Here is a 25,868-nt window from a genome sequence, read left to right as displayed (position 1 = left end):
ATGGTTTATTCAAAGCAATTTTATTGGTTTGCATGACACAGTGGACCATAGAGTAACCATACAGGCTGGCTGCATGTAACACTACTGTATAAGCTAAAATTAAGCTAGCAAGCTTGTGGTTCGGTGCGTCTTGAAGCTTCGGGAAGTCACGCTTCCACTGAGTATTTCGGTATTTGGGAGCGAAATGCAACCTGCCCATTTCATCTTAACTCGCTTGCATTCTCGTCCGGGAAAAAAAAATCGTTTAGGAGGAGTTTGGAAGGGTGCCGTTGATACTGGTCACCCTGCTTTGGAACTAAGCCTCCGTTGCCTTCCCTTCTCTGCAGCCCGGTCTTGCCCGTTCCCTCGCCGCTGGAACTGAAGACAGGGTCACGGACTATCCTCTTCCTGGCGGGGCGGGGCTTGAGCTCTTGCCGACGAGTCACATGCTTACCTGGAGAAGGAGGAGCCCAGAAGTGTCTCCCAGGGCCGCGGGACTCTTTCCCGGCTCAGAGGTCTCTGTGGGGTGGTAGTTGTAGTACTGTAACGACGAATATTAGAGTCCCTGCGCCTGGCTGGTGTGGATCTCGCTTAAACAGTACGGAGCCGGTTTACGGGCTTCCTTTCTTCCAAGGAAAACCCGAGGATCTGAAGTGCGGAGGAGAAAGCCCCAACCTCGCCTCACAAAGTTTGTGCATCCGGAGGGCGAACTGGGATCCTGCCTCATGCAGAGCGAGAGAGCCCTGAGCCGGGCTCAGGCACGTAGGTCCTTTGAAGTTGCACCCTGGGGCTGCGGCCATGGGCAGCTGCGTGGGAAGACAACGCAGAGAGGGGCAGATCACCTCAGGAAACCCACGCAAGCGAGCAGGTGAGCACCCCAACTAAACCGTCCAGGCGACCGTGGGAAGGGTAGTTGAGCCTCTGGAAATACTACTGATAGCCGGCCCCTGTACAGCGCCTCTCCTTCCGGCCTAAAGGGGGAACCACAATGCTTGCATTAAGTGGGCACTGAGCGCAATGAGTCCCAAGCCTGAGAATGGGTGCCCCTGAGTTATTTTCTTGCCCAGGTGTGTGGCTCTGATGAGTGTGTAGTGAAGCAGGTGGTATCTCACTATGCCCTCCCTCTCGCTGGAGATAGCAAGGTTATCCTCCCAGGTTATGGAGTTATCTGTAGTTTCTACAGAGCTTAAATGTGCATGTGTCTGTGTTGGGGGGGATTATTTCCCATTGTGAGTACAAAGTTTTTGGAGCAATCCCAGTTTTAGCAGGTCCCTTGAATTCCTGTCTTGGAAGACTGGGATGACCTGGAAACTTGCCTACTCACTTTATGTAAGAGCCAGTCCAGCCTGTCTCACCAGAAGGATTGAAGTGGAAACTGCTCTGTCTCCTCTTCCCACTGATACAGACATGCTAGCTGGGTTAAGGACTGCTTGGGGCTAGCAGGGTTTCTGCACACATGCTGTATCTAAATTCAGTATAATAGAGAAATCAGAGTGACTTGTGGTTTGATCCTGCCAGAAACAAAGGTTTGCTTTTGCTGCCTGATCTTTATGCACCCCAGCATATGGGCAACCTCAGAACAGACATCCTCAAAGTATTTGCGGTTACTAGAGGAGTGTGGCCCTCATCAATATTTGGATCAGAAATACTTGTCCATTTCCATGCTAAAGCACCTATGTAAATCTTTTACAAGATGAAACACAGGCTTTGCTGCTTGAGTGTGTGCATGTGATCCTTTGTGGTATAAGGCCATGTGCACAAGACCTGTCCTGATTCTTTAGTCCATGTCAGTCAATAGCATTATTATTCCCTTTCTAGACTGCTAAGATCAGTCTCACTCTGCTGTAGTTGCATTAGTTTGGATCAATAGCAGAAATAGCTCTAACCTAACAATCTCATCAGCAGTATTTGACACTCCAAATACTGTGGTACATAAATACTGATAAAGGATTTTTGAGGCTGGAGCAGTCCTGACTTCAGCAAAAAGAAGTCTCCATAGTCACAAAAGGGTGATCTAAGTTTAGTTTCTGTGCTTCACTGTTTAAGATTTAATTTCATTCTTAAAGCTGCAGATAATCTCCCTGTATGCTTTCTAACAGCAGATTTAAAAAAGGGCAGAATGACTAAAGAACCCTTGCTGTTTTCTACTTCAGGGAACTCTGTTATGAGAAGGATTATTTGTGGGTTTCAAAACAGGAGCTTTACAGCTGCTATTCTGCTTTCATTAAGCAGCTTGTCCTAAGATGCCCCTCCAAGATAGAGTAAGACCTCAGACTTAACTTTGCTGAGATTTGTGGGGAGACTGATACCATTGGCCATACACACTACTGTACTCTGATTTGTGCCATTTTGCCTTTCCTTATCTTGTTAAAGGAGAAGAACCAATCCATGGAGGACTAAGGAGGTAGCTAATTGGAACAGAGTAAAAAGAATTATGTTACAGAGTGCCACAAAAATATGTGGAGTTATGTTAATAGGAAGTATGAAAAAAATGCTTGGTAGAATGATGAAGTGAAAGAGGTTGTGAATAAAAAAGATACATATAAGAGAATATTTCAAAAATGAGAATGTAAAAATATTGTATAATTGTATAGGGAAAAAGATAGTTGCAAAGAATGTAGTCAAAGAGAACAAGGAACAGTTATGATTAAAAGAGGCAGAGACAGTGCAAAACAGTTTTGATGGAGAAAGGGGATGAAAAAACAGCCTCGAGCAGAGTGAATGGAACTAAAAATAAAACTGATACCATGATTTGGGATGAAACTGAAGTTAGAGAAAGGTTAGAGGAGTATGAATGATAGTGATATGTCAAAAAATAGAATTGAAACAAATGCTATAAATGGTATTATCTAAGAAAAAATGAGGAAAAAATCATGTTGGAATATGGTAAGTCTGTAAGTGTAGACAGTGTAACAGGAGAAATACTAAATAATGGATGTGGTTTACGTGTGTAGTGACTATGTGACTTGTGTAAGTTGTGTGTGAAAACTGCATCTCTGCCTGACAATTGGAAGAATGTATTATTCCTATATACAAAGGGAAAGATAGCAAGAGTGAATGCAAAAACTAAAGTTTTGGGGGGAAATGTTTAGCAGAATTTTGACTGAAAGGGTATGCCAGATGTTTTTGCAGTTCCATAAGTCATTGAGAAATGTATGAATGTGAGAAATAAAGTACATTGCATGTTTGTTGAGTTGGAGAACATTTTTGATAAAGTTAATAGGCCTCAGTTATGGAATCATCTGGGTGAATAGGAAGTTGAAGTTGGGTTCCTGAACATGATATGAATGGTATATGATGGAAGTAAAGCATGTGTGACAATAAATGGAATGCTTAGTGTTCAATAAAGCAGGAAATAATACAGATATGTGTGATATTTCCTTGGTGGTTTAATGTAAAAATGGATAACTGTTTAAGGAATGCTTGTGGTAACGTTAAGAAGTATCTTGGTTGGCTGTGAAGGGGTGTATATCTTTATGCAGTCAGTGTTGTGAGAACCTGAATGATTCTCATTGTATGATGTAAAAGGAAGTATGGAACTGAACACTGATGTATCAAAGACCAAAATAGTTTTTCTTGACAGGGAAAATGTAGTGAACAATTGTAAGTTATACATAAATAATGAAAAACTAGAGCAAGTAAAAGACTTTGTGTACCTTGGTAGAATATTATTAAGAAAGCAAACATAGATGAAGAAATGTTAAGACATGCAAATGTTGGTAAAATGGTACTGGATGTATGTGAACTGTTGTAAAGAATGAATGTTAAAAGAAGTGAAAATGTCTGTGTATAAGAGCATGCTTTTGTCTACTTTATTACATGGTTGTGAGACTTGGGTACAACAGAAACATAAAAATAAGTTGAATTCCCTGGAAATGGGGTACTTAAGAAGTGTGTGTGGTGACATAAGATGAGATAGGATCAAGAATGAATGGGTGCTGAATGAATGTAGATGGAATACAAAAATGGTCATCAGCATGAAACAGGTATGTTGAAGAGAATGAAGGTCAAATTTCAAAACATATCTGTGGGAAGAGGGAATGGTCCAAGAGGAAAGGGACACTAAGCAAATCATGGTTGGATAGAGTTGATGTGATCCTCAAAAAGAGAGGTGAGAAGTTTAAAGAGCAGCCAACAATGTATGAAGCAATGTACAGACATGTTAGAAGCAAAAATACTTGCAAGGACAGAAAGATGTGGAGAAATGTAGTGAATGATGATATTGTAAAACTAGATTTAGCTATATTTCCCCCCTCTTTTTTTTAAACTTACCTCGTGCCTTAAATTTCTTTGGTTTACTACTATTTCTTACTCGATTATTGTGCTTTGCATAATATTGCTTGCTGTCAAAAACAAGAGCAATATGGTATCAGCAGTATTTCTTTTGAAATTCTTTTGTCGCAGTCCAAGATTTCCATCTTAACTTTATTTCTTGGAAGATCTGAGCATGCACTTTAAAACCAAAAGTAAACATTTGGCATAGTTTGCAAATCTTGGGCAAGAATATCTAACTTCCTTCATGGGGATCACTGAAATATCTATTACTAATAGCTGGACTGTGAGAAATAGGGAAGTCTGTAGCTTGGTAATAGAGGTAGGCTTTCAGTGTACAAGGTCCCAAAGGTTTTTTAATGCAAAATTTTCAAGGTTCAAAGTTTGATAAGTTGCTGTTGTATAGTTTATATTGAATTTAGATGGTCCAATAAACTGTAACTTTCTGTGTGCCATAATATATTTCCTTCCTATATTGAGAATTTTTATTGTTAATTAGATGTATCAGACTATTTTCTGATACAACGGGGAGAAGTTACACACTTTTCCGGAAGAAAATGTATCATCTCTTTATTATTATTGGCCTAAAGAATTAATCCTTTTATGTATTAATTTTTATAAGCATTTCAATTTCTTATTTGCTGTAGGCTGCAGTACTAGTAGGTATTATTGAATGTAATGGGATGGGTCTTACTCTGAAATAAAAAGTGTAAGATTGTGATGCTAACTACACTAGCTAACTGATATAGAAAGTTGAGTAGTTATGACTTCTTCTGTGAGCTGATATTTACTTTATGCACTTACAGGGTGGCACTCGCACTTATGTATTGCTGTATGTATTTGCAAACTTACGTATTATGTATTTGCAAACATAGCTAGTATGAGCTCAGATTAATCTTAAACAGCACAAACACATCCCTGCTACTGTACTCAAAAAGTATTAACTAGAAACTACCCAGTAAAATGACATTTCTGGACTAAGGAAATGGGGGTATGAGCTGGGAGGTATGGGTTGTACTGAAACTTTAGAGAGTGGCAGGATAGCCCTTATCACTTTTTTTCCCATTAAGGATGATATAAGCTATTCTCATTATTTTAGAATACTGAAGTTCTGTGGAATTCAGAGTGAAGCATTTTTACTCCCTAATTATGCCAGTCTCAAAGGCTGTTATTTTGATTTCCTGTCCTAAATTATGGGTCCATTGTTGTTAGTCAGTCATGTGCTCCACCCCAGAGGTTACTGCATCAGTGTTATGGGTCGAGTGATACTTGCATCTCCCTGCTCCAGCACTCTTCAGGCCCAGGCTATTTTGACAATGGTTCCCGCAGCTTCAGAGTCCATTGGAGCTGCGTGGCTATGATAAATTCAAATAAATACAGAAATAAATAAAACTCATTCTTGTGGCTGCATGGATGGATAACCTAATGTGCAAATGGTAAACACATGGATTTAATGTACTTGATAGGTCTCTGAAATTCCCTGACTGTTTGAGAATTCTGACTTTCATAGATCTGCTGATCAGTCAGATGCATCTGTTACTAATTTACATATCATGGTCCATAAACTCATATGAAGTGCTGGGATGCTACAAACAAAGCATACATGCCCACTCTAAAAGAAGTTTATTAGCTAGTTTTGGTGCTATATGGTGTGATTGATGTGTTTGTTCTCTTTGAATGGAGTACACCCTGTTAAAACAAGAAACTGGCCCCACCAAAGGACTGTGGAACTGACTCATGCCTTTGCTTTGCTCATATAGCCACCAATAGCAATTGCGTGTCTCTTGCTTCCAGTAATAATTACTATTTTGTAGGAGGCAAAAATGAGAAACAGGAAGTAGGAGGGATGAGTAAGTGGGCTGAGAGAAGCCCTTGCAAGCTATATTTTCCCAAAAAGGAGACTGACTGCATCTGATCAGATGGTTGTATATAATGTATGTGAGGAGGGAGGCATTTCTTAACTATGATTTCTCATTCTCCCATTGCAAGAGTGTTGTTCTCGGCAGTGACTGGTAACGATAAAAGCAACATCAACTTAAGAGTTCCCAATCTTAATGTTTAATGGCTTCTTAATATTTATTTTTAAAAATTATGTGCTGTTTTTCCTTTCCAGAAAGTAGTCACTGACAGCAACTTAAGGTAAAGTAAGCAGTATGTAGCAGCATTAGACAACCTTGGAAGCTAAGGAAGATTGATCTTTGCTGGTACTTGGATTGGTGACCATCTGGGAATATCAGAGCAGTTGGCTAGACTGGGTAATTTAAAAATACAGTTAATAGAGTCATGCTCAACTTAGATAAATCTTTCCAAAAAGTAGTCACTGCAGCAATTTACAAAATAATAAACATAAAGGCAATGGCAAATCATTAAAACACATTTGCAACAAGCTGAAAGCAGCAACAAAGGTAAAAACACTGAGCCAGAATCAATAACTAAAACTAAGAAAAGTAAATAACAATAAAGTCAAATGCTTATTTGAAAATAAATGCCTTCAGTTACTGGTAGAAGATGCCCTAATCTCTAAAAGCAGTAAACCTATGCATAATTGATCTTGGGCTTCCTGTCTAAGAATTGTAGTTTCAGCAATAGATCTATTTTTGCAAGCATGCAGGCAATATGAGTGGTGCCAGTTGGGATAGGTGGTCTTGTAGGCCTACAGCTTATAGCACTGTTGCTTAAATTATGTAAAACAAACCTTACTAGGTTTTGCTAGATATTTCATGAGTATAAACATATACTGTATTGCCCACATGGAATTTTCATTTGTCTTAATCTAAAGACATGTTTAAATTGCAATATGTGCAACAGACTTCCTTTTATTCAGGTGATGGCAGCAGCTTCTACTTCCCAGCTCCTTTTGTTTATCTATACCTTGTTTTCTTCTAACTCCAATATTCCCTCTCCTGGTGTACTACTTCTGTTTGAACTATATAGGCCCACTTAGTTAGGAGGTTGGGACCTTTTCAGTTATCTCTAGCACGTCCAGATCCTCATCTTGAGAAGAAACATTCATGAAGCTATTAATATATTTAAAAATAAAATAGTTATAAGTTAACCTTTGCTGTAAAGTACATTTAAACTAGAAAAATACATAATTGATCTTGAAAATTGTCATCTTTAAATATTCCGTGTCTTCCAGTTTGAAAAACACCATGAATGGTTAACAAAGAACTCTTTGAATAAGATGGGATAAATCAGGAATACATAGGAATAACAAGCCTGGATTAAATTTGTAAAATGACAGGAAAAGTGGAATTCTTCAGTTAGTCTTCCTGTCACCTGTATTTTTTATTATTTTAGTCCAGGCACTAGGGAGGAGAGGCTGGGTGACAAAATAATATGGATATGCATATCAATTAGAAATTCAGATCAATATTTTAAAGTAATTTATATTCAATTTTTTAAATATCTTATTTGACACTTGCAGTTAATGTGTTCCATGATATTAGAATGGAACTGTATGAACAGGAAAGATGGTTCTTTTGGATGTCACTGGGCTTAATTTAGTAGCTTTCATGGCACAGTAAGACTGGTCTGCTTTGCCTGCCTCCTCCTCCTCCTTTTTGCATGCTATATAAACTTCATTAGGCTGGATCTCCTTCTTCATGAGGCAACTTCTCACCCATAGCAGGCATCAATTAATGCCCAGTCCCCAGCTCCCAGGCCTGTTGTTTGTTTTGCTCGGAGGGTGTTACCCAGAAGCCTTCCTATATGGCATCCAAGGTAGCAGTCTCACCTGGGACCCTAAGTTTAGATTGTGCTGCTTGAAAGTGTGGCTCACAGATTCATTAGAGAATAATTGGTGTTCTTAGTTTAGCAACTAAAAGCAGGTTTAGCATATCTTGTTCCAGTGCCCAGTGATGAAATCTTTTATGCAGCATTCTTACTTTGCCATATCTGGACCCAACTGTGCTGGACAATTTTCGTCCAGTCTCCCACCTCCCCTTTTTGGGGAAGGTGGTTGAGAAGGTGGTGGCATTGCAACTCCAGAGGATTCTGGATGAAACGGATTATCTGGACCCCTTTCAGTCAGGTTTCAGGCCAGGATATGGGACAGAAACTGCATTGGTCGCACTTATGGATGATCTCTGGCGGGAGCGGGATGGAGGCAGTGCATCCATCCTTGCTCTCCTTGACCTCTCAGCGGCTTTCAATACCATCGACCATGGTATCCTTTTGGGACGGCTCAGGGAGTTGGTGGGCGGCATAGTTCTGTGCTGGCTCACCTCCTTCCTCCAGGGCCGATCCCAATTGGTGGTGATAGGAGAGGGGAGATCCGACCCTTGACCTCTCTATTGTGGGATGCCGCAGGGTTCGGTTCTCTTTCCTCTCTTATTTAACATCTACATGAAACCACTGGGTGAGATCATCCGTCACCATGGGATGAAGTATCATCAGTATGCCGATGATACCCAATTATACATCTCCATCCCTGGTGAGGTAAGTGATGCAGTGACTGCCCTTTCTCAGTGCCTGGGGGCTGTGGGGGTCTGGATGGGGAACAACAGGCTTCAGCTGTACCCTGGTAAGACGGAGTGGCTGTGGATTGACAGTGCCTCGCCTTCCGGGAAATTGTCATCTTTAGTTCTGGAAGGGGTTGCACTGCCCCAGACAGACTCAGTGTGTAATCTGGGGGTTCTCTTGGACTCACGACTCCTGCTCGAAGAGCAGGTGGCAGTCATGGCCAGGAGGGCCTTTGCGTAACTTCAGGTTGTGCGCCAGTTACGCCTGTTCCTGGAACAAGAGGCCCTCCGAACAGTCACTCACACCCTGGTCATCTCCCATATAGACTACTGCAATGCACTCTACATGGGGCTACCCTTGAAGAGTATCCAGAAGCTTCAGCTGGTCCAGAATGCAGCCTCACGGGCCATTTTTGGTGCCCCTAGGTCGGCACATATAACACCTTTGCTGCGTGAGCTGCACTGGGTGCCACTTTGCTTCTGGGTCCAATTCAAGGTGTTGGTTATCACCTTTAAAGCCTTACATGGCATGGGGCCAGGTTACCTGAGGGACCGTCTCATCCCCGTTACATCGGCCCGCCCCACTCGATCATCCAGAGAGGGCATGTTACAGACCCCGTCCATAAGAGAATTTCATCTGGCAGGGTCCAGGAAACGGGCCTTCTCTGCAGTTGCCCCCGCCCTTTGGAACATCTTGCCCCCAGAGGTGAGGCAGGCCCCTTCACTCCTGACCTTCCGGAAGGCCCTGAAGACTTGGTTCTGCCGTCTTGCCTGGGACAGGAAGGTAGGTAACCATTCTTGGGGGTGGCTCGCACCCTAGAGTCCCTCCCACCAGCTTGGAATTTTATACCCTCTTGGATTTTATATTTATTTATTGTATTTTATAATAATTGTAATGTGTCTGGTTTTATGAGATTTTAATGTTTATGATTGTAGTTTGATTTTATTGTAAACTGCTCAGAGTCCCTCTTTTGGGGGAGATGGGCGGTAATTAAATTTGAATAATAAATAAAATAAATAAAAATATCTTTAGTCTTTTTGCAGAACAGAATTACCTATAGCTGCATCACTTTGAACTGTCAGATACAAATTAAGATAAGTGTCCTGCATCTTTCATAGTCATGTAAAAGAGATTTTCACAGTTGCGGCTGGTTATGTCATTATGCAGCAGAGCTGAGAATCAGCACTGATCGCTGATCTCTGTCCTACTGTATGGAATGGTAAAATGGGAGTCCCATCTTGGATGGCAAAGCCTGATCTCATCAGCTCCTGTCTCTTCTCTGCTGAACCATGTGGCTTCCTCCAGAGTTAGAGCCAGGCATCATAGGAGAAGCAATGGTGGCAAGGCCTATGTTGATGTAGCTTTTTCACCAGATTATTTTCATTCTCATGCTGCTTAATGCTAAATCTGATTTGCAGCGTTGCTGCTGGTCTGCTCCAGTTTTACTCAGTTAAACCAAAAGATAATTGGGGCTGAAGAGAAGAAATATTCTTTATGACATACTGCAGCACAGTTTGGATTACCACACAGCTAGTCTTGACAATTCCCAACACCATGTAATGTTCTTTAATGGACAGGACAGTCGTTGGCTAAATCATCATCCATTTACAGCTCCTAGAAGTGCTCTTTCAAAAAATGCTGATCCATCTATTTCCTTGCAGAATGTCTCTTTTATACAAAGTAATTTGTCTTCCAAGGACTCACACAGGGCAGGAGGAAGGAAAAAGTGGGCACAGCTGTGTGTGAAGGACATGCCCAGGCAAGAAACTCTGGAATAGCATTTGAATAGTACACAGAGCATCTTGTTTCAAGCAAGACAAGTAGAATGCAGTATGCACTCTCTCTTTCTATATCCACAGAGGTTGCATTTATACTATACTGTCCCTCAGTGACTTCTCCTTGGTGTTCAGTATCACAGAATCTTCAGTTTTCTTCATGATATTTATGATTATGTTCATTGTTATGCTTATGTATAAGCAGATTTCTGATAAAGGGCAATTGTTATGGTTTGCTGATCTTAACAAAAATGTTAATCCCTTCAGGATATGGAGCTCCTGAATACATGACTCTTCTTTCCTTGATTCACACACACCACTCCTTCTCTTGGTTACATCACACTAGAAATGGTTTCATGAAGCTCCTAAATTGCTCTTTGATGGTCATATTTTACAGGGAAACCTCCTTATGGGAGTTGAATGGACAGTTTGTGAATATACACACCTCTTTTTGTAGGGTTTCTCCTTTGCCCTGTCCTTTTGGTGGAAGGTTGCTCTTTATTTCCTCACTTTGTGTTTGTCTTTTTGCTGTACTTCACTGATATATTCATGAGCTGCAAACATGCAAACCAAAATATATTTTATATACATTTTATGAATTTAACTTCATATGCATTTTTACAAAGCGGTGTCATAAGAACATAATAAGACCTGTATTTAACCAGAAGAAAAGGCTGTCTAGTGTAGTATCTTGTTTCTGAGCCTACCTGATGCTCATGGGAAGCCTAGAAGCAAGACTAAAGGTAGTAGGTTCATACTGACTGTTCTTGTGTGTGAGAGAGAGAGAGAGAAAGAGAGAGAGAAATTCAATTTATGTAGTTCATCGAAGTATTCAAAGAATACAAATGTTTCCTACATAATTAGGAATAATGCCCCACTTTGGGCCATGAGCCTAAGGTTGCCTCCTTGGTACCTATCAGATTCATACCCCACCTCATTTTATTTTATATATTTTTAAATTATTTTAATTAAAGGGAAGGTGGGATGCTACAAAGTAAAGGGTGAGCTAGACCTAATCTTTATTGCCAGGAATGCTTATGAGTCCCGCATATGCAGTGGGGGCATTCTTAGAAGATAAAAAGGATAGGGAATTATATCCCAGTGCTTAGTTTAAATGTATGCCCACCTTCCAGACAAAAGGTGAGGCATGTTGAGCATTTAGAGTGCATCTTGGTTAGAAGAAGCCATGGAGCAGGTATATCAGTTTGCATTCTGGTAGATGGGTGTTTGTAATTAGCCTTGGCCACCATCACAATATCTTGTGGGAATGACTGTAACATCCTCTCAACTTTCTAGTTATGCCTGGACTCAAAATGTTTGGGGAGCCCTGATCTATCCTATAAATGAAGAAGTGGAGATCGGATAGACTCAGGTACAGATCTCATTATTGTAGTCCCCTTATGTGTTTCAACAGATTCTGTTGTTGGCAACAATAGGTACAAATCTATTTAAATAATTCTTATCTGAGATTACAGCAGTTTTAAGGCACCACCGATACTTATTTCTTCCCACTTAAGAAAGAATTTTCTTAATGCTCTATATTCTTGGTTTTCCTTCACCAAAGAATGCTTTAAGAGCATCTCTTATGCCAGTAATCTTTATTATACCTTTTATCTTGTTTGCATGTCACCTTTATGAGGAGATTCCAAAAATCCAGTTCAATGGTTGCTAAGACACTACACAATCAAATATTTTAATTCTTTGAAAACCTCACAGAGTACACCATATCAAGTTATAAGCTGATCCTTCCTGTTCCAAAAAATATCTGAAGTATTTTTTAATGTTATGGTTAAACCAGTCTAGCAACTTGAAGTGAAACCTGGCTTCTTCTCACCCACATAGGAAAATTTGGCTTGTGTAGTTTACTTGTTTTACATTCCCTTTCTTTATTCATTGGAAGTTATTAGATTTTTAATATATTTTTATCCCACTTTTTAAAATATATTTTATTCTATAAGTTCTATGATTTTTATATATTATATATATTCAGTAAATTCTATGAGATTCTTAATATTTAATCTTCCATACAAATGTTAACGTTTATTCCCTTGCTACAGCTTTTGTTTTTACATCTTCTCAGACTCTGAGTGATGATAAGAGATGCCATTATTTGTTTTTGTGCTACATATACCACTGTAATCACATGTACCAGATACTTGACCTGTTCCTTTATCATATATAATTATATCTATAATTTAGATATTGCTTGCCACAGAGATGAGTGAGCCAGGTGTTAAAAGATATAAAATCTTTTAGTTATTAAATGGAATCATCAACCTTTTTCACTTTGAAAAATGGCAGCCTTGGGATATTGCCCTATTCTTTTCTAGAGTGCTCTCAATATTTTATATATAGCATCCATACAATTAGGCTGTAGCTATAGACCCATATATCACATGTTGCATCAAACTATAATGTGTCTTGTTTACTTTGTTTTGGCTTAGCATGTTGTGTGAATCCAATCATTGTGATTTGTAAATGATGGCACTACATATAAACCCAGCTATGGTGTTAGTTACTGGATTAACACAGTGTGTGAATCCAGCCATTTACACTTCTGAAAAATAAAGACAAAAGGAAGACGTAAGAGACTTACATTAAAGTTAGTAGAGAATGAGGAAGCATGACTCTGTTTTCTGGAAGGGTAGCTATATAACAATGTGAGAATGGTATCTAGCCCTTCCTGAAGTTTGAGCTGGGGGAGCAGGCATGTCTACATAGGGTGAACATGAAGCAAGTTTGTATTTTCTACTTCAGTATAGAAAAATAATCTTGCTGTGGTTATGAGCCAGCTTCCTTTAGCCCCTTCCCTTTTCAGAGGAGACAGGAATTTTAGGGCTTTAAGAGAGATCTCAAAGGACTACTGTAGATGGAGAAGGCTAGCAGCTCACTTTTGAACCTTGGGTTGAAGGTTTCCATCCCATTAAATAGATTACTTTATAGAGAATACTAGTTAGTTACAATATAAGGAAAGATAAACTAACCCTTTGCTGGGACTTACACAGGACCAAGTTGATGAACTTACTTAATGCTGGACCTAGCACCATACATAATCTTTAAATAAATTTATAAAGGTAATTTGGCTGTGGAGAATGATGGTTGGGATAATGCATCTCTAGGTGTTATTAAATACCTAATGACATGAGAGTGACTGGCAGTGATAGTGACAATTAGAATGAAATATTCAGCTATTATATAGGATCAGCAACCTGATTCATTAACACTTCGGATTCATCTGTCATATCTTTGCTAAGCAATCTGGGCCATAGCTTGGTTGTAGAGCACTTAAGTATAGGAAGGTCATCTGTTTGATTCTTGGCATCCTCAGGAAGGGCTGAAAGGGACATCTGTCCTAAAGGATAGAGAGCTCCTAATACTTTGTATACACAATATTTAGTTAGTTTTAGTCTGAGGCAGCTGCTTGTATTTCTTCCTCTCTGCAGATGATACACTTCAGGGTAGATATTTTTTCTGAAGGCTTGTCAAGGCTGGTTCTCCTCATACCACCTTCTGTTCAACCACAGTGTCAGGAACATGTGGCCTGACTTGGCTAATTGTGGCATTGTTGAGGGCAAGCATTGCATAATGCATAAGGATTAGATTGCCTGCAGAGAAAAATGGTTGGAAATACTATCATAACTGACTAGCCTCAGTAGCAATATCAATGCACACTGGAACTTAGACTTTGCTTTTTAGGGTAAATAGTCTACTAATAAATGATGTTCATCGGTTAACACCTTTTTCTACTACTTGGTCATAGATTCAGTTGAAATTTGTCATACAGTACAAGGCTGACAAGTGCTTTTAACTAGTTCTGGCCCAGACCAGAGAATCTATGTTGTGAAAGGCAAGATGACATCCCAATGAATAGTATTAAACTGGATTCTGCCTAGCAACTTACCTGATAATGGCTCGAAATTCTGGGCATTATAATCCTGCACATCAGGGAAGCTAGCTACAGTATTCACCTGTGACAAGGAAATATTTCCACATAATTTCTGCCTCCAAGGTCTTGAAGTGGCAGAGAGAATAATCTGAGTTCTCCCTGATTGTCAGATGGACAAGCATTGGTATAAGGGTTTAGCAAATAGGGAGTTAGAATTTGGAATTTAATTAATTTTAGTTGCTTGTTGGCATCCCCCTCTCTCATTTCAGAAGCTTTCACCTAAAATTATTACTTAGCTGACTTTAAACTGGCCTGGGCCCTTTTGCCATTAGTTCAGGATTTATTTGTATATTTATAGGTCACCTTTAATACTAGATAATAAGTAATTCCTTATTCAGGAGAGTATTTCTTCTCTCCCTGCTAGGGCAAGCATAAAACCCACAAGAGCTACACAGTCATCATCTGTGATGAAATTATCACTTTGGAGGCTTAGGGAAAGACAGACTAAGCTTGAGCCTGAGATTCGTTTTTTTGCTATTTCTGCTTTGTTCTGTCTTGAGAGTATGTCATACTTCTAGCTTTTCTCTCAATTTACCATCCTGTTTAGACTTAACCAGCAACACAGGCTTCTTATACAGCTGGCTTGAAATTCAGTCTCCTTGTGTAGGCAGTGTGAATAGGGTCAGTTGAAGAATCTGACCATCTCTTGCCTCCTTCCTAGAGAGCAATGTGCCTGCAGTATATGGAGGACCACTGGGAAAACCTACCCTGCCTTGAATGAGATTTTCTTGCTGGGCAAAAGACGGTGGAGCAGGAATATGTTTATTTTTTGTCTATAGTTTCACAATCACAGAATTTGGCATCCACAGATCCTCTGCCTTCATTTTAAAGTAATGCTTTTCTAGCTGCCATAGCTATAACAAAAGCTGAAATACATAGCTGGTGATGTCCTAGAAGACTGCAAGAAATCCAGCTAATGCAGCAAGAATAGCTTTCTGGCTGTCCTTTATGTATACCATGTCTTAGGTTCTGTCCATCTGTTCCTTCTTCCCCATCCTCAAAACCATTGTTAATACTGTAGCCTTCTTCAAAATGGGGTGGGTGGGTGTTGAATGATTCCCTTAATTTATTTGTGTCACTGACTTTTGATCACCTTGCTACAGGAGTATTCATGTTTTTGATCTGTGAGTGCCAAAGAGGTTGTTGCTAGATAAGACGCAAATAGTAATGATTTTCTAAACAATCAGTAGCTCTCTTTTGAAGGAGATTGTGCCTTGACAGCCTATGAGGACCTGCCCTGTGAAATGCACTGCCTGATTAACAAGGCACAAGATGATGGATTCTGCTATGTAGTGTGCTTTGTGGAGGTGGGTGGATGGGCAGGGTAAGGAGGTACTCTTATTGGAAGTACAAGTTAGTATCAGCTTTTATTCCAATGAGCACTGTGCAAGAGTTGCTCTCTTTGAAATTTGCTATCTGGCATTCTTACCCCAAGCACTTCTTTGTGCATGTCTACACCCAGGTCAAGGAAGCTAACTGCCCTTATATCAAGTCCCAACAGCTTAGTGTCAGCACTACTCCCTAATTCTCTGAGTCAAGTTGATGACTCTCTGTTTTGTGGCAATGAAATGCAATTATTGTTCCAGCAGCATGTGATTTTTCTGGCCTGAAGTTTGTAAGCAAAGCTGTTAACTATATACTTCTTGGATTTTGTGGATATGGTAAAGGAGGGAGAACGTAGTTCTCTCGTGGCTTTCATGAAGCTACATCTACTGCCAATTATTTACATCCTTACAGAATTTCCATTGATTGCAGTTAGTGGGGGTTGAACAGATCAGAATTAATCACATCAGAACAGTGTCTTCCTGCACATCTCTTCAACCCCCTCCCACTACACTTTGCTCTTGTCTCCAGATTGAGCATTGCAAGATGATGAAAAGTACAATAAGGTACTTGGCAAGTAGGAATATGTTGAGGATAGCTGGGGATATCAGTGATATCAGTGAAGCTGCCTTAGAGTGAACCCAGCCACTGACCCCTTAGTTTAATATTTTCTACATGCCTCCCCTCCAGGGGGTTACAGGCCAAATAACAAACTCATCAGGGTGTGTTTGTTTCTTTATTTTTGGGGAATCTATCAGCAAACATGCCAAAGCCCAGTTTTCATTGGGGCCACACTTTAGGAAACCTTTAACCCTTCCCAAATAAAATTGAATTATCCATTCATTTGTATCCGACCCATGGCTTTCTCCATGATTTCTGATCTTGTACAGCTTCTTTCAGTTGCTTTATATTTTGGCCAGTGTCTGCCTTAATTACATCCAACCAGCGCATTCTTTGGCGTCCTCGTTGTCTTTTGTCACTGACCATTCCAGGTGTAATGTCTTTCTTCAACGATATTGATCTCATGACATGACCGAAGTAACTAAGTCTAAGTTTTGTTACTTTTACATCTAGTGAAATGTCCAGTTTTATGCGCTTCAACACCTCATTATTTGTTATGTTTGCAGTCCAAGGGATGTGCAAGAGCCTCCTCCAACACCATAGTTCAAAAGAATTAGTTTTCCTTCTATCCAACTTTTTCATTGTCCAGCTTTCACAGCCATATGTAGTTATGAGGAACATGATAGTGCAGACTAGTCTGCATTTAGTTGTCGAGCTGACATCCTTGCTTTTCCAAATTAGGTTCATACTCATCATTGTTGTGCAACCCAGCATGATTCAGCATTTAATTTCTTGGCTGCATTCGCCATTTTGATTGACCAGTGATCCTAAAAAGGTGAATTCTTCCACGCATTCCGCCTCCTCTCCATCAATTACTATTTTGATGTTTCCATTCTTTGCAGTTGTCATGAGTTTTGTCTTTCTGATACTCAGAAAGAGGCCAAACTTCTCACTTTCTTCTTTGAGTCTCATGATTAGGTGCTTTAGGCCTTTCTGGGTCTCTGAGGGGAGGGTTGTATCATCCGCATATCGAAGGTAAGTGATGTTTCTTCCGCCAATTTTTACCCCAGTTTTTGATTTGTCTAGCTCCAGTTTCCTGATGATCACTTCGGCATACACGTATGTACCAACCCTGTACGTAAATCAGGAAGCCACTGTACGAACACAATATGGAGACACTGATTGGTTTCCACTCCAGCATAAATCCTAGTGAAAATAGTCCCTGTCATACTGCTCCTAGCCTTAGAAAGAAAAGGCTCCAATTGGATTCCACAGCCTTTCAAATTTTCTGCCTGCCTTGGCTGGCAAGGCGGATTTACTATCCAAACTAAGCGAAGATATTCAGCCTCAAGGGCAAGACTAGCAGCTGGATTATCCTTACAGTTTTAATGCTGGGCAATTTAAGGGCAGCAGTTGGTGGAATCCACTTGCTGCATTTCCCCTTCCACTAGAGAGTACTCCCTAGAGTTCTCTCCTGTTTCTTCCCTTTCCCCTCCATCACACAAGCAGCCTGTCTGTCAGATGTGGGGGTGAAGCAGGAGGAAGCAGCTGAGAAGTGTGGTAAAGGGATGTCAGCATTTGCAGCTAGTGCTCAGTGCTCAGGCTGAGAGGACCCAATTTAGATGCACTGGTCACTCAGACTGAAAGGAAAACAAGCCAAACTGTGGTGTTTCATCCCAGCTCCTGATATATTCCAAGCGCATGAGTGCTGCAAGGGAATGGCAGTGCAGGGAACAAGCAGCTGTAGCTGGCACACCCAGAAATAACCCCCAAAGCAAGAAAAAGAGTAAAACAAAACAGTCATGCAAAATCCTCAGAAGCAACAGAAAACCTGTAATGCATTCATTGGGAGCACAACAGTGCCCTGCTGGGTCAGACCCCTGGCCCATCTAATCCAGCAGGCTGTTCTCACAGTGGCCAGCCAACTGCACAAGAAAGCCCACTAGTCTCCCAGCAGATGGCCTTCAGAGGCAGTCACCCTGCTTTCAAGGCTAATAGCTAATCCCCACCACTTCCATTAATTGGTCCAACCCTTTTTTGAAGCCATCCAAGCTGATAGCCAGCGCCACATCTCATGGTAGTGAATTCCAAAGTTTAATTATGCATTTTGTAAAAAAAACAAAACAAAAAAATCTTTTGTCTGTCCTGATTATTCCAGGATTCAATTTCATTGGGCGACCTCTGGTTTTAGTATTTTGGGAAGGGGAAAATAGCTTCTCAATGTCCACTTGATCCATAGCATGCAAAATTTTGTACTCTTCTGTCATCTCTCTTCTGCGTACTTTCTATACTAAAAAGCCCCAAGTGTCACAACCTTTCCACATAGAGAAAGTGCTCATTGTGTATGCCACTGGCTGTACTTCCTGAATGGTTAGTGCCCCACTTTTGTCATAGCCCTTGAATGACAGCTGAAAGTCCTGACTTCGCTCCCATCTGGGTGTGTTTCCTTTCAACTTCAACGTGGTGGTGTACAGAGGCCAAATGCCAAAACAGTTACCCTTCTTTCAATATTTCTGTTCCTGACTGTATGTTAATATAGTTACCTGATAGTTTGTTAAAAACTAATAAAAGTATATATAGAATTGTATTTATAACTGCTGTAAAGAAGATTGAAAGCTATTTCTTTGTATCTTTCTTTTCTATCTTTCTTTTACTTTTTTCCCCTTGTACTTTTAGCTTTCTCTGATTTCTTTCTATTTTTCTTACTTTCTATTAGTTTGTATTAATTTTTATCTTCCTCTTTAAAAAATCTTCAATAAAAACGATATAAAAGGATGAGCGCTAAAACACTTGCTTCTTGAGGCCTGTTCCCAGGCTGTTCCAGCTGAAAGTGAAAGATTTGGAGGAATATGTGAGGCATCTCTGGTCAGCTGGGCTCCATAGAGTGTCAGACCTTTGATCCTAGTGCCTCTTTTTCACCTCCCTCTCTAGATAATAGGTATGCTTGTTGGAAAAGCATTTTAAAATGCAGGCAATAGGCAGCCTTTGGTTTTCCCTGTGTTTGCAGCTGGCTGTCCTTGCATCCCTGGTCTCCTTAGCTAGCAATCTTCAGCGCACTTACAAGGGCCCCCTCCCCCACTGCAGCAGCCACAGAAGAACAAGAGCCCTGTGTGAGAGGAGGTGGAGGAGAGGCAGGCAAGGGAGCATCACATGCCTATTCTTGAATTCATTCAGCTAACCCCTCCCTGTCACAAGGACAGCAGCCTTGTGGAAGCCAGCCAGGAGATGGGGCAGGTGTGTGTGGGTGGGAGGAATGGCAAGCAAAGGCCAACTGCTGTCCCTGCTGCAGCAGCTCTGCCTCACCCACCCTGCGTTTAGTTGTGGGTGGGTGGGTTGCCATCTCCACTACTCCCTTCTCTACCCATTTTTTACCTGGTCCCTCATAAAGTGGACTTCTCCAATCTAATGCCCTCCATATATAGTACGTTAGGCTAAACTTGAAACAGTCACTGGCTGGAAATTCTGCCAGCTGAAATCTTAAAGGCTTACAAGTACCACCTGAAGGGAGATTGCCATTGAAGTGGAATTGTACTGAAAGAGCCCCTTTGGAACTATTTTGATAATGAAGAAATAAATAATTTTAAAAGAAAGAAAAAATAATTGCAGACTGGGGTTGACTTATGGGCTGGGTCTGAATGTCCTGTCTTGAATGATACTGTCATATGATTTGGCATTTCAAAGCTGTCTCTCAGTACTCTATACTTAGCAGTGAATTTAGCACTTTCTCAGTAATTGTACTTTTAATACTTGAACTGTTGCAACATCTTTTGCAGCATCTAGTTTTTCTTAGCTGAGCATATACCAAGGGATGTGAGTAACACCCTTTTTTTAGCACACAGCATTCTTTTTAAAATCCTGTTGACCCTGGCATTTATTCTTTACCTCAATCTTAGCAATCCTGATCTGTGAAATAAGAGTATTAATTTGTTGCTTTTGACCAGGACTTTGTGTAATGTTAAAAGAATTCCTGTTCTTGAAAATATGCGCACGCACACAAGACATACAGACATACAGATATACTGTACACACATGCCATTACATGGTTGGGTTGCAGTAAATAATTGATTTTACCTATGAGCCCCCATTTTTTTGTCTGCTTTTAACTAGTAGATCTCAGTGTTCTGGTGCTGTTTTTCTAAAAAAAGTGACGTTGATACTATAAGTCTGAAGTCTATCCATCTCTGTTTTAATTATTTCGTATCCATGTATGCATTTTTCAGTCTTTCCTGGGCTAAACTTTATATGTAGTCTTCCCTAAGTTGGTCCCTTTTCGATGGGTTGGGACTACAACATCCAGAATTCTCCCGAACCTATCTGGGTGGACCAAATTGCAGAATATCATATCCTATTGAAATGTCACTGATTTTGTTCTTATCACAACTCCCCTTTTTAACAGAGTCTTACAGAAAATTTAGTACTGCTTTCTCCAACTTGATGCCTTCCAGATGTATTGGATTTTACCAACCATAGTCCCCACCATGTTGGCTGAGAATTATCGGAGGAAAAAATCCAGCACATGTGGAAAGTACAAGACAGGAGAAGACTGGTTTAATTTATCCTTTATAGTGGTTTTAGTAACATCAGTTGCTATAATTATAATTATAACCAGATTGTCCTAACAGCCAGGAACCACGCTGAGACAAGGAATAGGTCTCTAGTGTTTTATTACTGCTACATAGACAGAAAATCCTAACAAACTGAAGAAGCGTGGGAAAAACCCAGACATATAAACCCCAAAGGCTAAGGTGGGCCTGATCTGTGTCTCTTTGAATGGCTGCTCAACTCCTCAGTGCTACACATGCGTTTTCCCCCCTGGATAGGGGCCCCCTCCTGCTCGCCATCAGTGCTCATGACACAGATGCTTCCAGTTTGGTCTAGTGGTTAAGGGTTCGCCGCCTTGAGTTATTTATAAAAATAAAGGCGGGAGAAAAATTAAATAAATAAATAATCTCTACAAAATTAATGTACACTGCACTCATTGCTTTAAGCAACAAAGGCAAATATTGTCACTTAACACTGCTTCTCAGTTCAGTGATGATCTCATCTTTCTCAGAAACACTATTTATCCACTTGTGTAGCACTCTGTTTTATATTAGTTGTTCCTCTGCTAAACCATTGGACGGCTTTTAGATGATGCAGCTGAGAAAGAAAAACAGAAACAGTGAAGAGAATTTTTTTTAAAAAGTAAGGTGAAGAATACAGGATTTATATAGAGATGGGAGTTGAGGAAAAATGGGTATGTTCAGATCAAGACATGGGAAGTCTTGAAAAAATGAAAGCTTTCCTTTTTCATAAAAGGTGTTTGTGTGTGTAATTACATATAGACATCTCAAGAAAAACATCAGTCAGGGTTTAATTAATCCTTTCTCTGATAAAGTTATGGCACTTGAATAAATTAACCAGGACTAGCTGTCACAACCTCAAGGAATGGTGCAACTTATCAGCATTTGATGTAAAAAGATGAAGCAGTGGTTGTAGGAAGATACAGTTAGGCGTGTAGAGGATTCCTGCTTTGAAGTGTCCCTCTCTTTTTGCAGGTCGTAATGAACCTCTAAAAAAGGATCGCCCCAAGTGGAAGAGCGATTACCCAATGACGGATGGGCAACTAAGGAGCAAGCGGGATGAATTCTGGGATACAGCACCTGCCTTTGAGGGACGCAAGGAGATTTGGGATGCACTCAAGGCTGCTGCCTATGCTGTGGAGGCAAATGATCATGGGCTAGCACAAGCCATTATCGATGGTGCTGGAGTTACCTTGCCTCATGGTACGTTCCTCAGTGCAGAAATTGAAGGATGTTACTCCTCAGACCACCTTTTTTTCCTTCTACTAAATTAAAAATACATGGGAGCAAATCCATGCTCATAACTCTGTGTTTATAGGAGTAAGCTGGATTGGTTCTATCTCCTTGTTACAAGTTGTGTATATATGATGATTAACCAGCTTGCTGCTACAAAATATTTATGTCTGGTATTTCTAAGGGTTTAGAGGTATTTTGACTCCTTCATAGGGCTCTACGTCACATTTACTTCTGATACTAGGACAATAGTTCTACTAGGTCTAGGACCTGAGTACGTAGGTACATTTGTATCTGTCACATCAGCTTCAACAGCAAAGGCAGAAACTGTAAGCCTCATTTTACCTTCACTGGACAATCTTTGCTAGATTAAGCATGGCTTTTGCAGATGGCTGGAGTGGATTTTTCATTTTTTTTTCCATTTCCTTTCAGATGTAGAATTCCCAAAGATGTGTATATGGTGGGTGATGAGGCAGGAATCTTTCACTTGGAATGGAGAGGTTTCATCAGTGGTCCATGAGGCCAGTCTTGCAATTTTTGTACTTGCCTCTAAACCAAGAGATGATCATTCAAACTAGAGATTGGTCAACCACATATACACTATAGGATAGCAATTCTGGATGAAAGTGGACTTTTGTCCAGGGGTGCTTGATGGGCTGCACATCTTGTTTCAGGACTAAAAAGGAGATTCTAGGACTCTGTGGTAAAACTGGGGCATACTACAGAACTGGAAGGCTGGCACAGGAGACCACGGTCAGGTTTGAGCAGCATCATGGTATCAGGAAAGAAGCCAAGTTCTGAAGAGGAAAACTGAAAGCTTACATCTGAAAGTTTTTAGTTTAGAATTCAGATGGTCTCAAAATAATTTTGTGATTTTTTTCCCTTAAAGCTTCTCATGCCCTCTAATGGTATATTTATTCCCCTACAGGCTCACTTACTGAGTGCTATGATGAATTGGGTAACCGATACCAACTTCCTGTATACTGCCTGGCACCACCTATTAACTTGATTATGGAGTGGAGTGAGGAGGAGGGTGCAGAACCTCCAGACCCAGCACCCAACAGCCGCCGTGAATTCCCACTGAAAGTACGCCTCTCATCTGGCAAGGATCTGCGTCTGAATGCCAGCATGACAGACACAATTGGACAACTTAAGAAGCAACTCTATGCCCAGGAAGGACTAGAGCCTGCATGGCAACGCTGGTTTTTCTCTGGCAAGTTACTGACAGATAGGACCCGCCTGCAGGAGACCAAAATCCAGAAAGACTTCGTAATTCAAGTAATTGTCAATCAACCCCCTACACCAAGGAACTGAGCTAGAGATAGTTGGTGTGGCCTCCAGTCTGACCCAGAGACTGAGCAGAAACCTGTGACAGCAGGTGTCTGTTCTGTGCATCTAGAGAAGCAGATGGTGTCCTTAAAAGCAGGCTGGCAGAGTCTGCCATAGCCTTTGAAAAGTTGCACATGCTCACTTGCTGCAGGACACAGTCAACAAGCTGGGCAATAGCACAGATGTGTAATGTTCAAAGTGGTTTCTGTCTCATGACCATCTGGCTAGTTTTTACCTTCCCCAAACTCCAAAGAGCTAGAAATACCCATTTCTAGGCTTGGCTGGCACCAAAACAATGCCTCCTTCCTTTCCCTTCAACTCCAGTCCAGTTGGAGCTGCCCACACTGAAATGATGGATTGTGGGCCTAGTCCTTTTCAGGGACTCAGTGTAGCTCCTGCCATTTGAGTACTGAAAAGCTTTTAGAGAGAGCATGAGACCAAAGTGTCTGTCCCATGAGGGACTACTGCCTCAGGCCCAAAATAAATAAATAAATCACCAAGGCTGATTCCCCATATCTAGGCTTTTGCTTATACTGAGGTTGGCCCTGTTTTATTCATCAAGGATGATTGTACCATAACTCAGCTCATCCTAAACCTATGGACAGCCCCTCATCCAGATAAGGTGTGATATGTGGAGAATGGAGGATGGATCATATATGTGGGTCCTAGTGTAATTTATCAATAAAATCTTTTTCCAACTAGCCATGTGCCTGAATCAGTGGCGACTTAATTACATTCCTTCATGTCAGCAATTATTGTGTGGCGAAGGGATAGTTATACCTTGCCAGCAAGAAACTCCGTAGGATGGATTGGCCTTTGTAATTGTAATGCAGTGCCCAAAGAAAGGAAATGACAGTCTGCATGAGACAAGATGGATAGGAATGTGAAACTCCAGGAAAATATGGCTACCTTGTAGTATGCTGGGCTTGAGAAATCCAGGTTCAAATCCTCAGTCGTAAACTCATGGGAATTACTTTCTCTCAGCCCATCTCAGCTCACAGAGTTGTTGCAACGATAAATTGTGTAGAGATGGGAGAAAACCATGTAAGCTGCTTTGAGAATGTGGAGGAAACTTGGGATATACATGTAGTAAAATAAAGGTATGTGATCTAGGTGTGGTAAGAATGCAAGGTCAGAAAAAAAAATATGTAGGGAATTATCTCCAACTGGGAAAAGGACTATTTATATATTCTATCATCTTCCTCCAAGCTTTTGTTCTCATTCAGCCACACTTGCTTCCATTTGCAGGGGCAAAGCAGGGTAGAAAAAAACTATATCCCACCTCACAATAGCACTGTGAAAAAAACAGGTTGGAAACCCATGTTTCAATGCTATGTCTATTTTGAGCCTCAGATGCAAGTTTTTGGGACAGACTTAATGTAGAAGTCCTTGAGACCAGAAAAATGCAAAAATAGAACATTGTACAAGAATATAGTAAGTACAAGGCGCACCAGGCCTTTTCTTTTTAAATTAAGAAGAATGTATGATAATCTTCATTCTGTACACAGGTTTAAATTGCTCACCTGCTAAGTACAAATAAGAGGAGAATAGCAAAGGGGAAGCCTGAATTACAGATCAACTTGTTCATTTTTCATAGGGCAAATGAAAGATCAAACATAGTACCAGTTCACATGATGCTACCTAGCATTCTTATAATATAGAAATTTTGTGTAGACTTATACCTGCAGTGCCCTAGAACCTCACATCAGTTGTTAATAGTTAGATGTGTTAACTTGCACAGACATCTTACGTTTTTTCAAAACTTAGATGTATGAACTTTCATCAACATACTTAGTAGTAGAGTTGCTTTGCCTCTAATTCATATAGCTTTAAAATTCACATTTTCAAAAATTTAAACTAATTTCAAAATACTAGAAGTGTAAGATAACAAGTTATAAAGAACTTCAGGGGTGATAAGTTCACTCTGTGGAACTGAAAGAGTTGCCCGATTTTTAATCTGCTTATATATGTAGCATGTGTTCTTGTTTTTATTGTGCAGACAGGAATTAGGAAATATAGGCTGATTGTGGTTAGAACCATTCATTTGTCTCATGAAACAGGGATAGTAGCAAAAAGGATGTTAAGCAGATTCAAGCCTCATTGTAAAATGAGCCAAGATATGTTTGGTAAATCAGCCTGTTCTCTCTCCTAGTAGCTCATTCTGCCCTGCATCCCTATGTAAGCTATCTACTATTGTTGGAAAGAAACTTGCCCAAGTAAATTCTGAGTGATTATTAGGAATAAGGATTCCCATTTTGTGCATGTTGGAACATCCCATTACTTAAGCAGCATTGCTGTCATAGTACAAAGTGGGGGGGGGGGGGGGCACAGAGACTGTGTCCATCACTATAAATAGCTCTTAGTTCAACTCTTCCTAGTGTCCTCTCAGCAGCCTCCAGTCCACCCAATATTGTTCATAGTGTT

General features: G+C 40.5%; 1 protein-coding gene across 1 annotated transcript; it reads left to right on the top strand.

The window, feature by feature from the left end:
* Positions 1-373: 373 nt before the first annotated feature.
* On the top strand, positions 374-24,145 carry UBTD1 (ubiquitin domain containing 1). The gene is made up of 3 exons (XM_063307014.1): positions 374-847; positions 21,858-22,085; positions 23,044-24,145. The coding sequence occupies exons 1-3, from the start codon at positions 778-780 to the stop codon at positions 23,427-23,429; spliced, it is 684 nt and encodes a 227-aa protein (XP_063163084.1). The 5' UTR covers positions 374-777; the 3' UTR covers positions 23,430-24,145.
* Positions 24,146-25,868: the final 1,723 nt, after the last annotated feature.

The sequence above is a fragment of the Candoia aspera genome, chromosome 6 (genome assembly GCF_035149785.1).
Source record: "Candoia aspera isolate rCanAsp1 chromosome 6, rCanAsp1.hap2, whole genome shotgun sequence".
Classification (NCBI taxonomy): domain Eukaryota; kingdom Metazoa; phylum Chordata; class Lepidosauria; order Squamata; family Boidae; genus Candoia; species Candoia aspera.
Note: the sequence above shows the minus strand (reverse complement) of the source record. Positions and strands in the feature narration are given on the sequence as shown.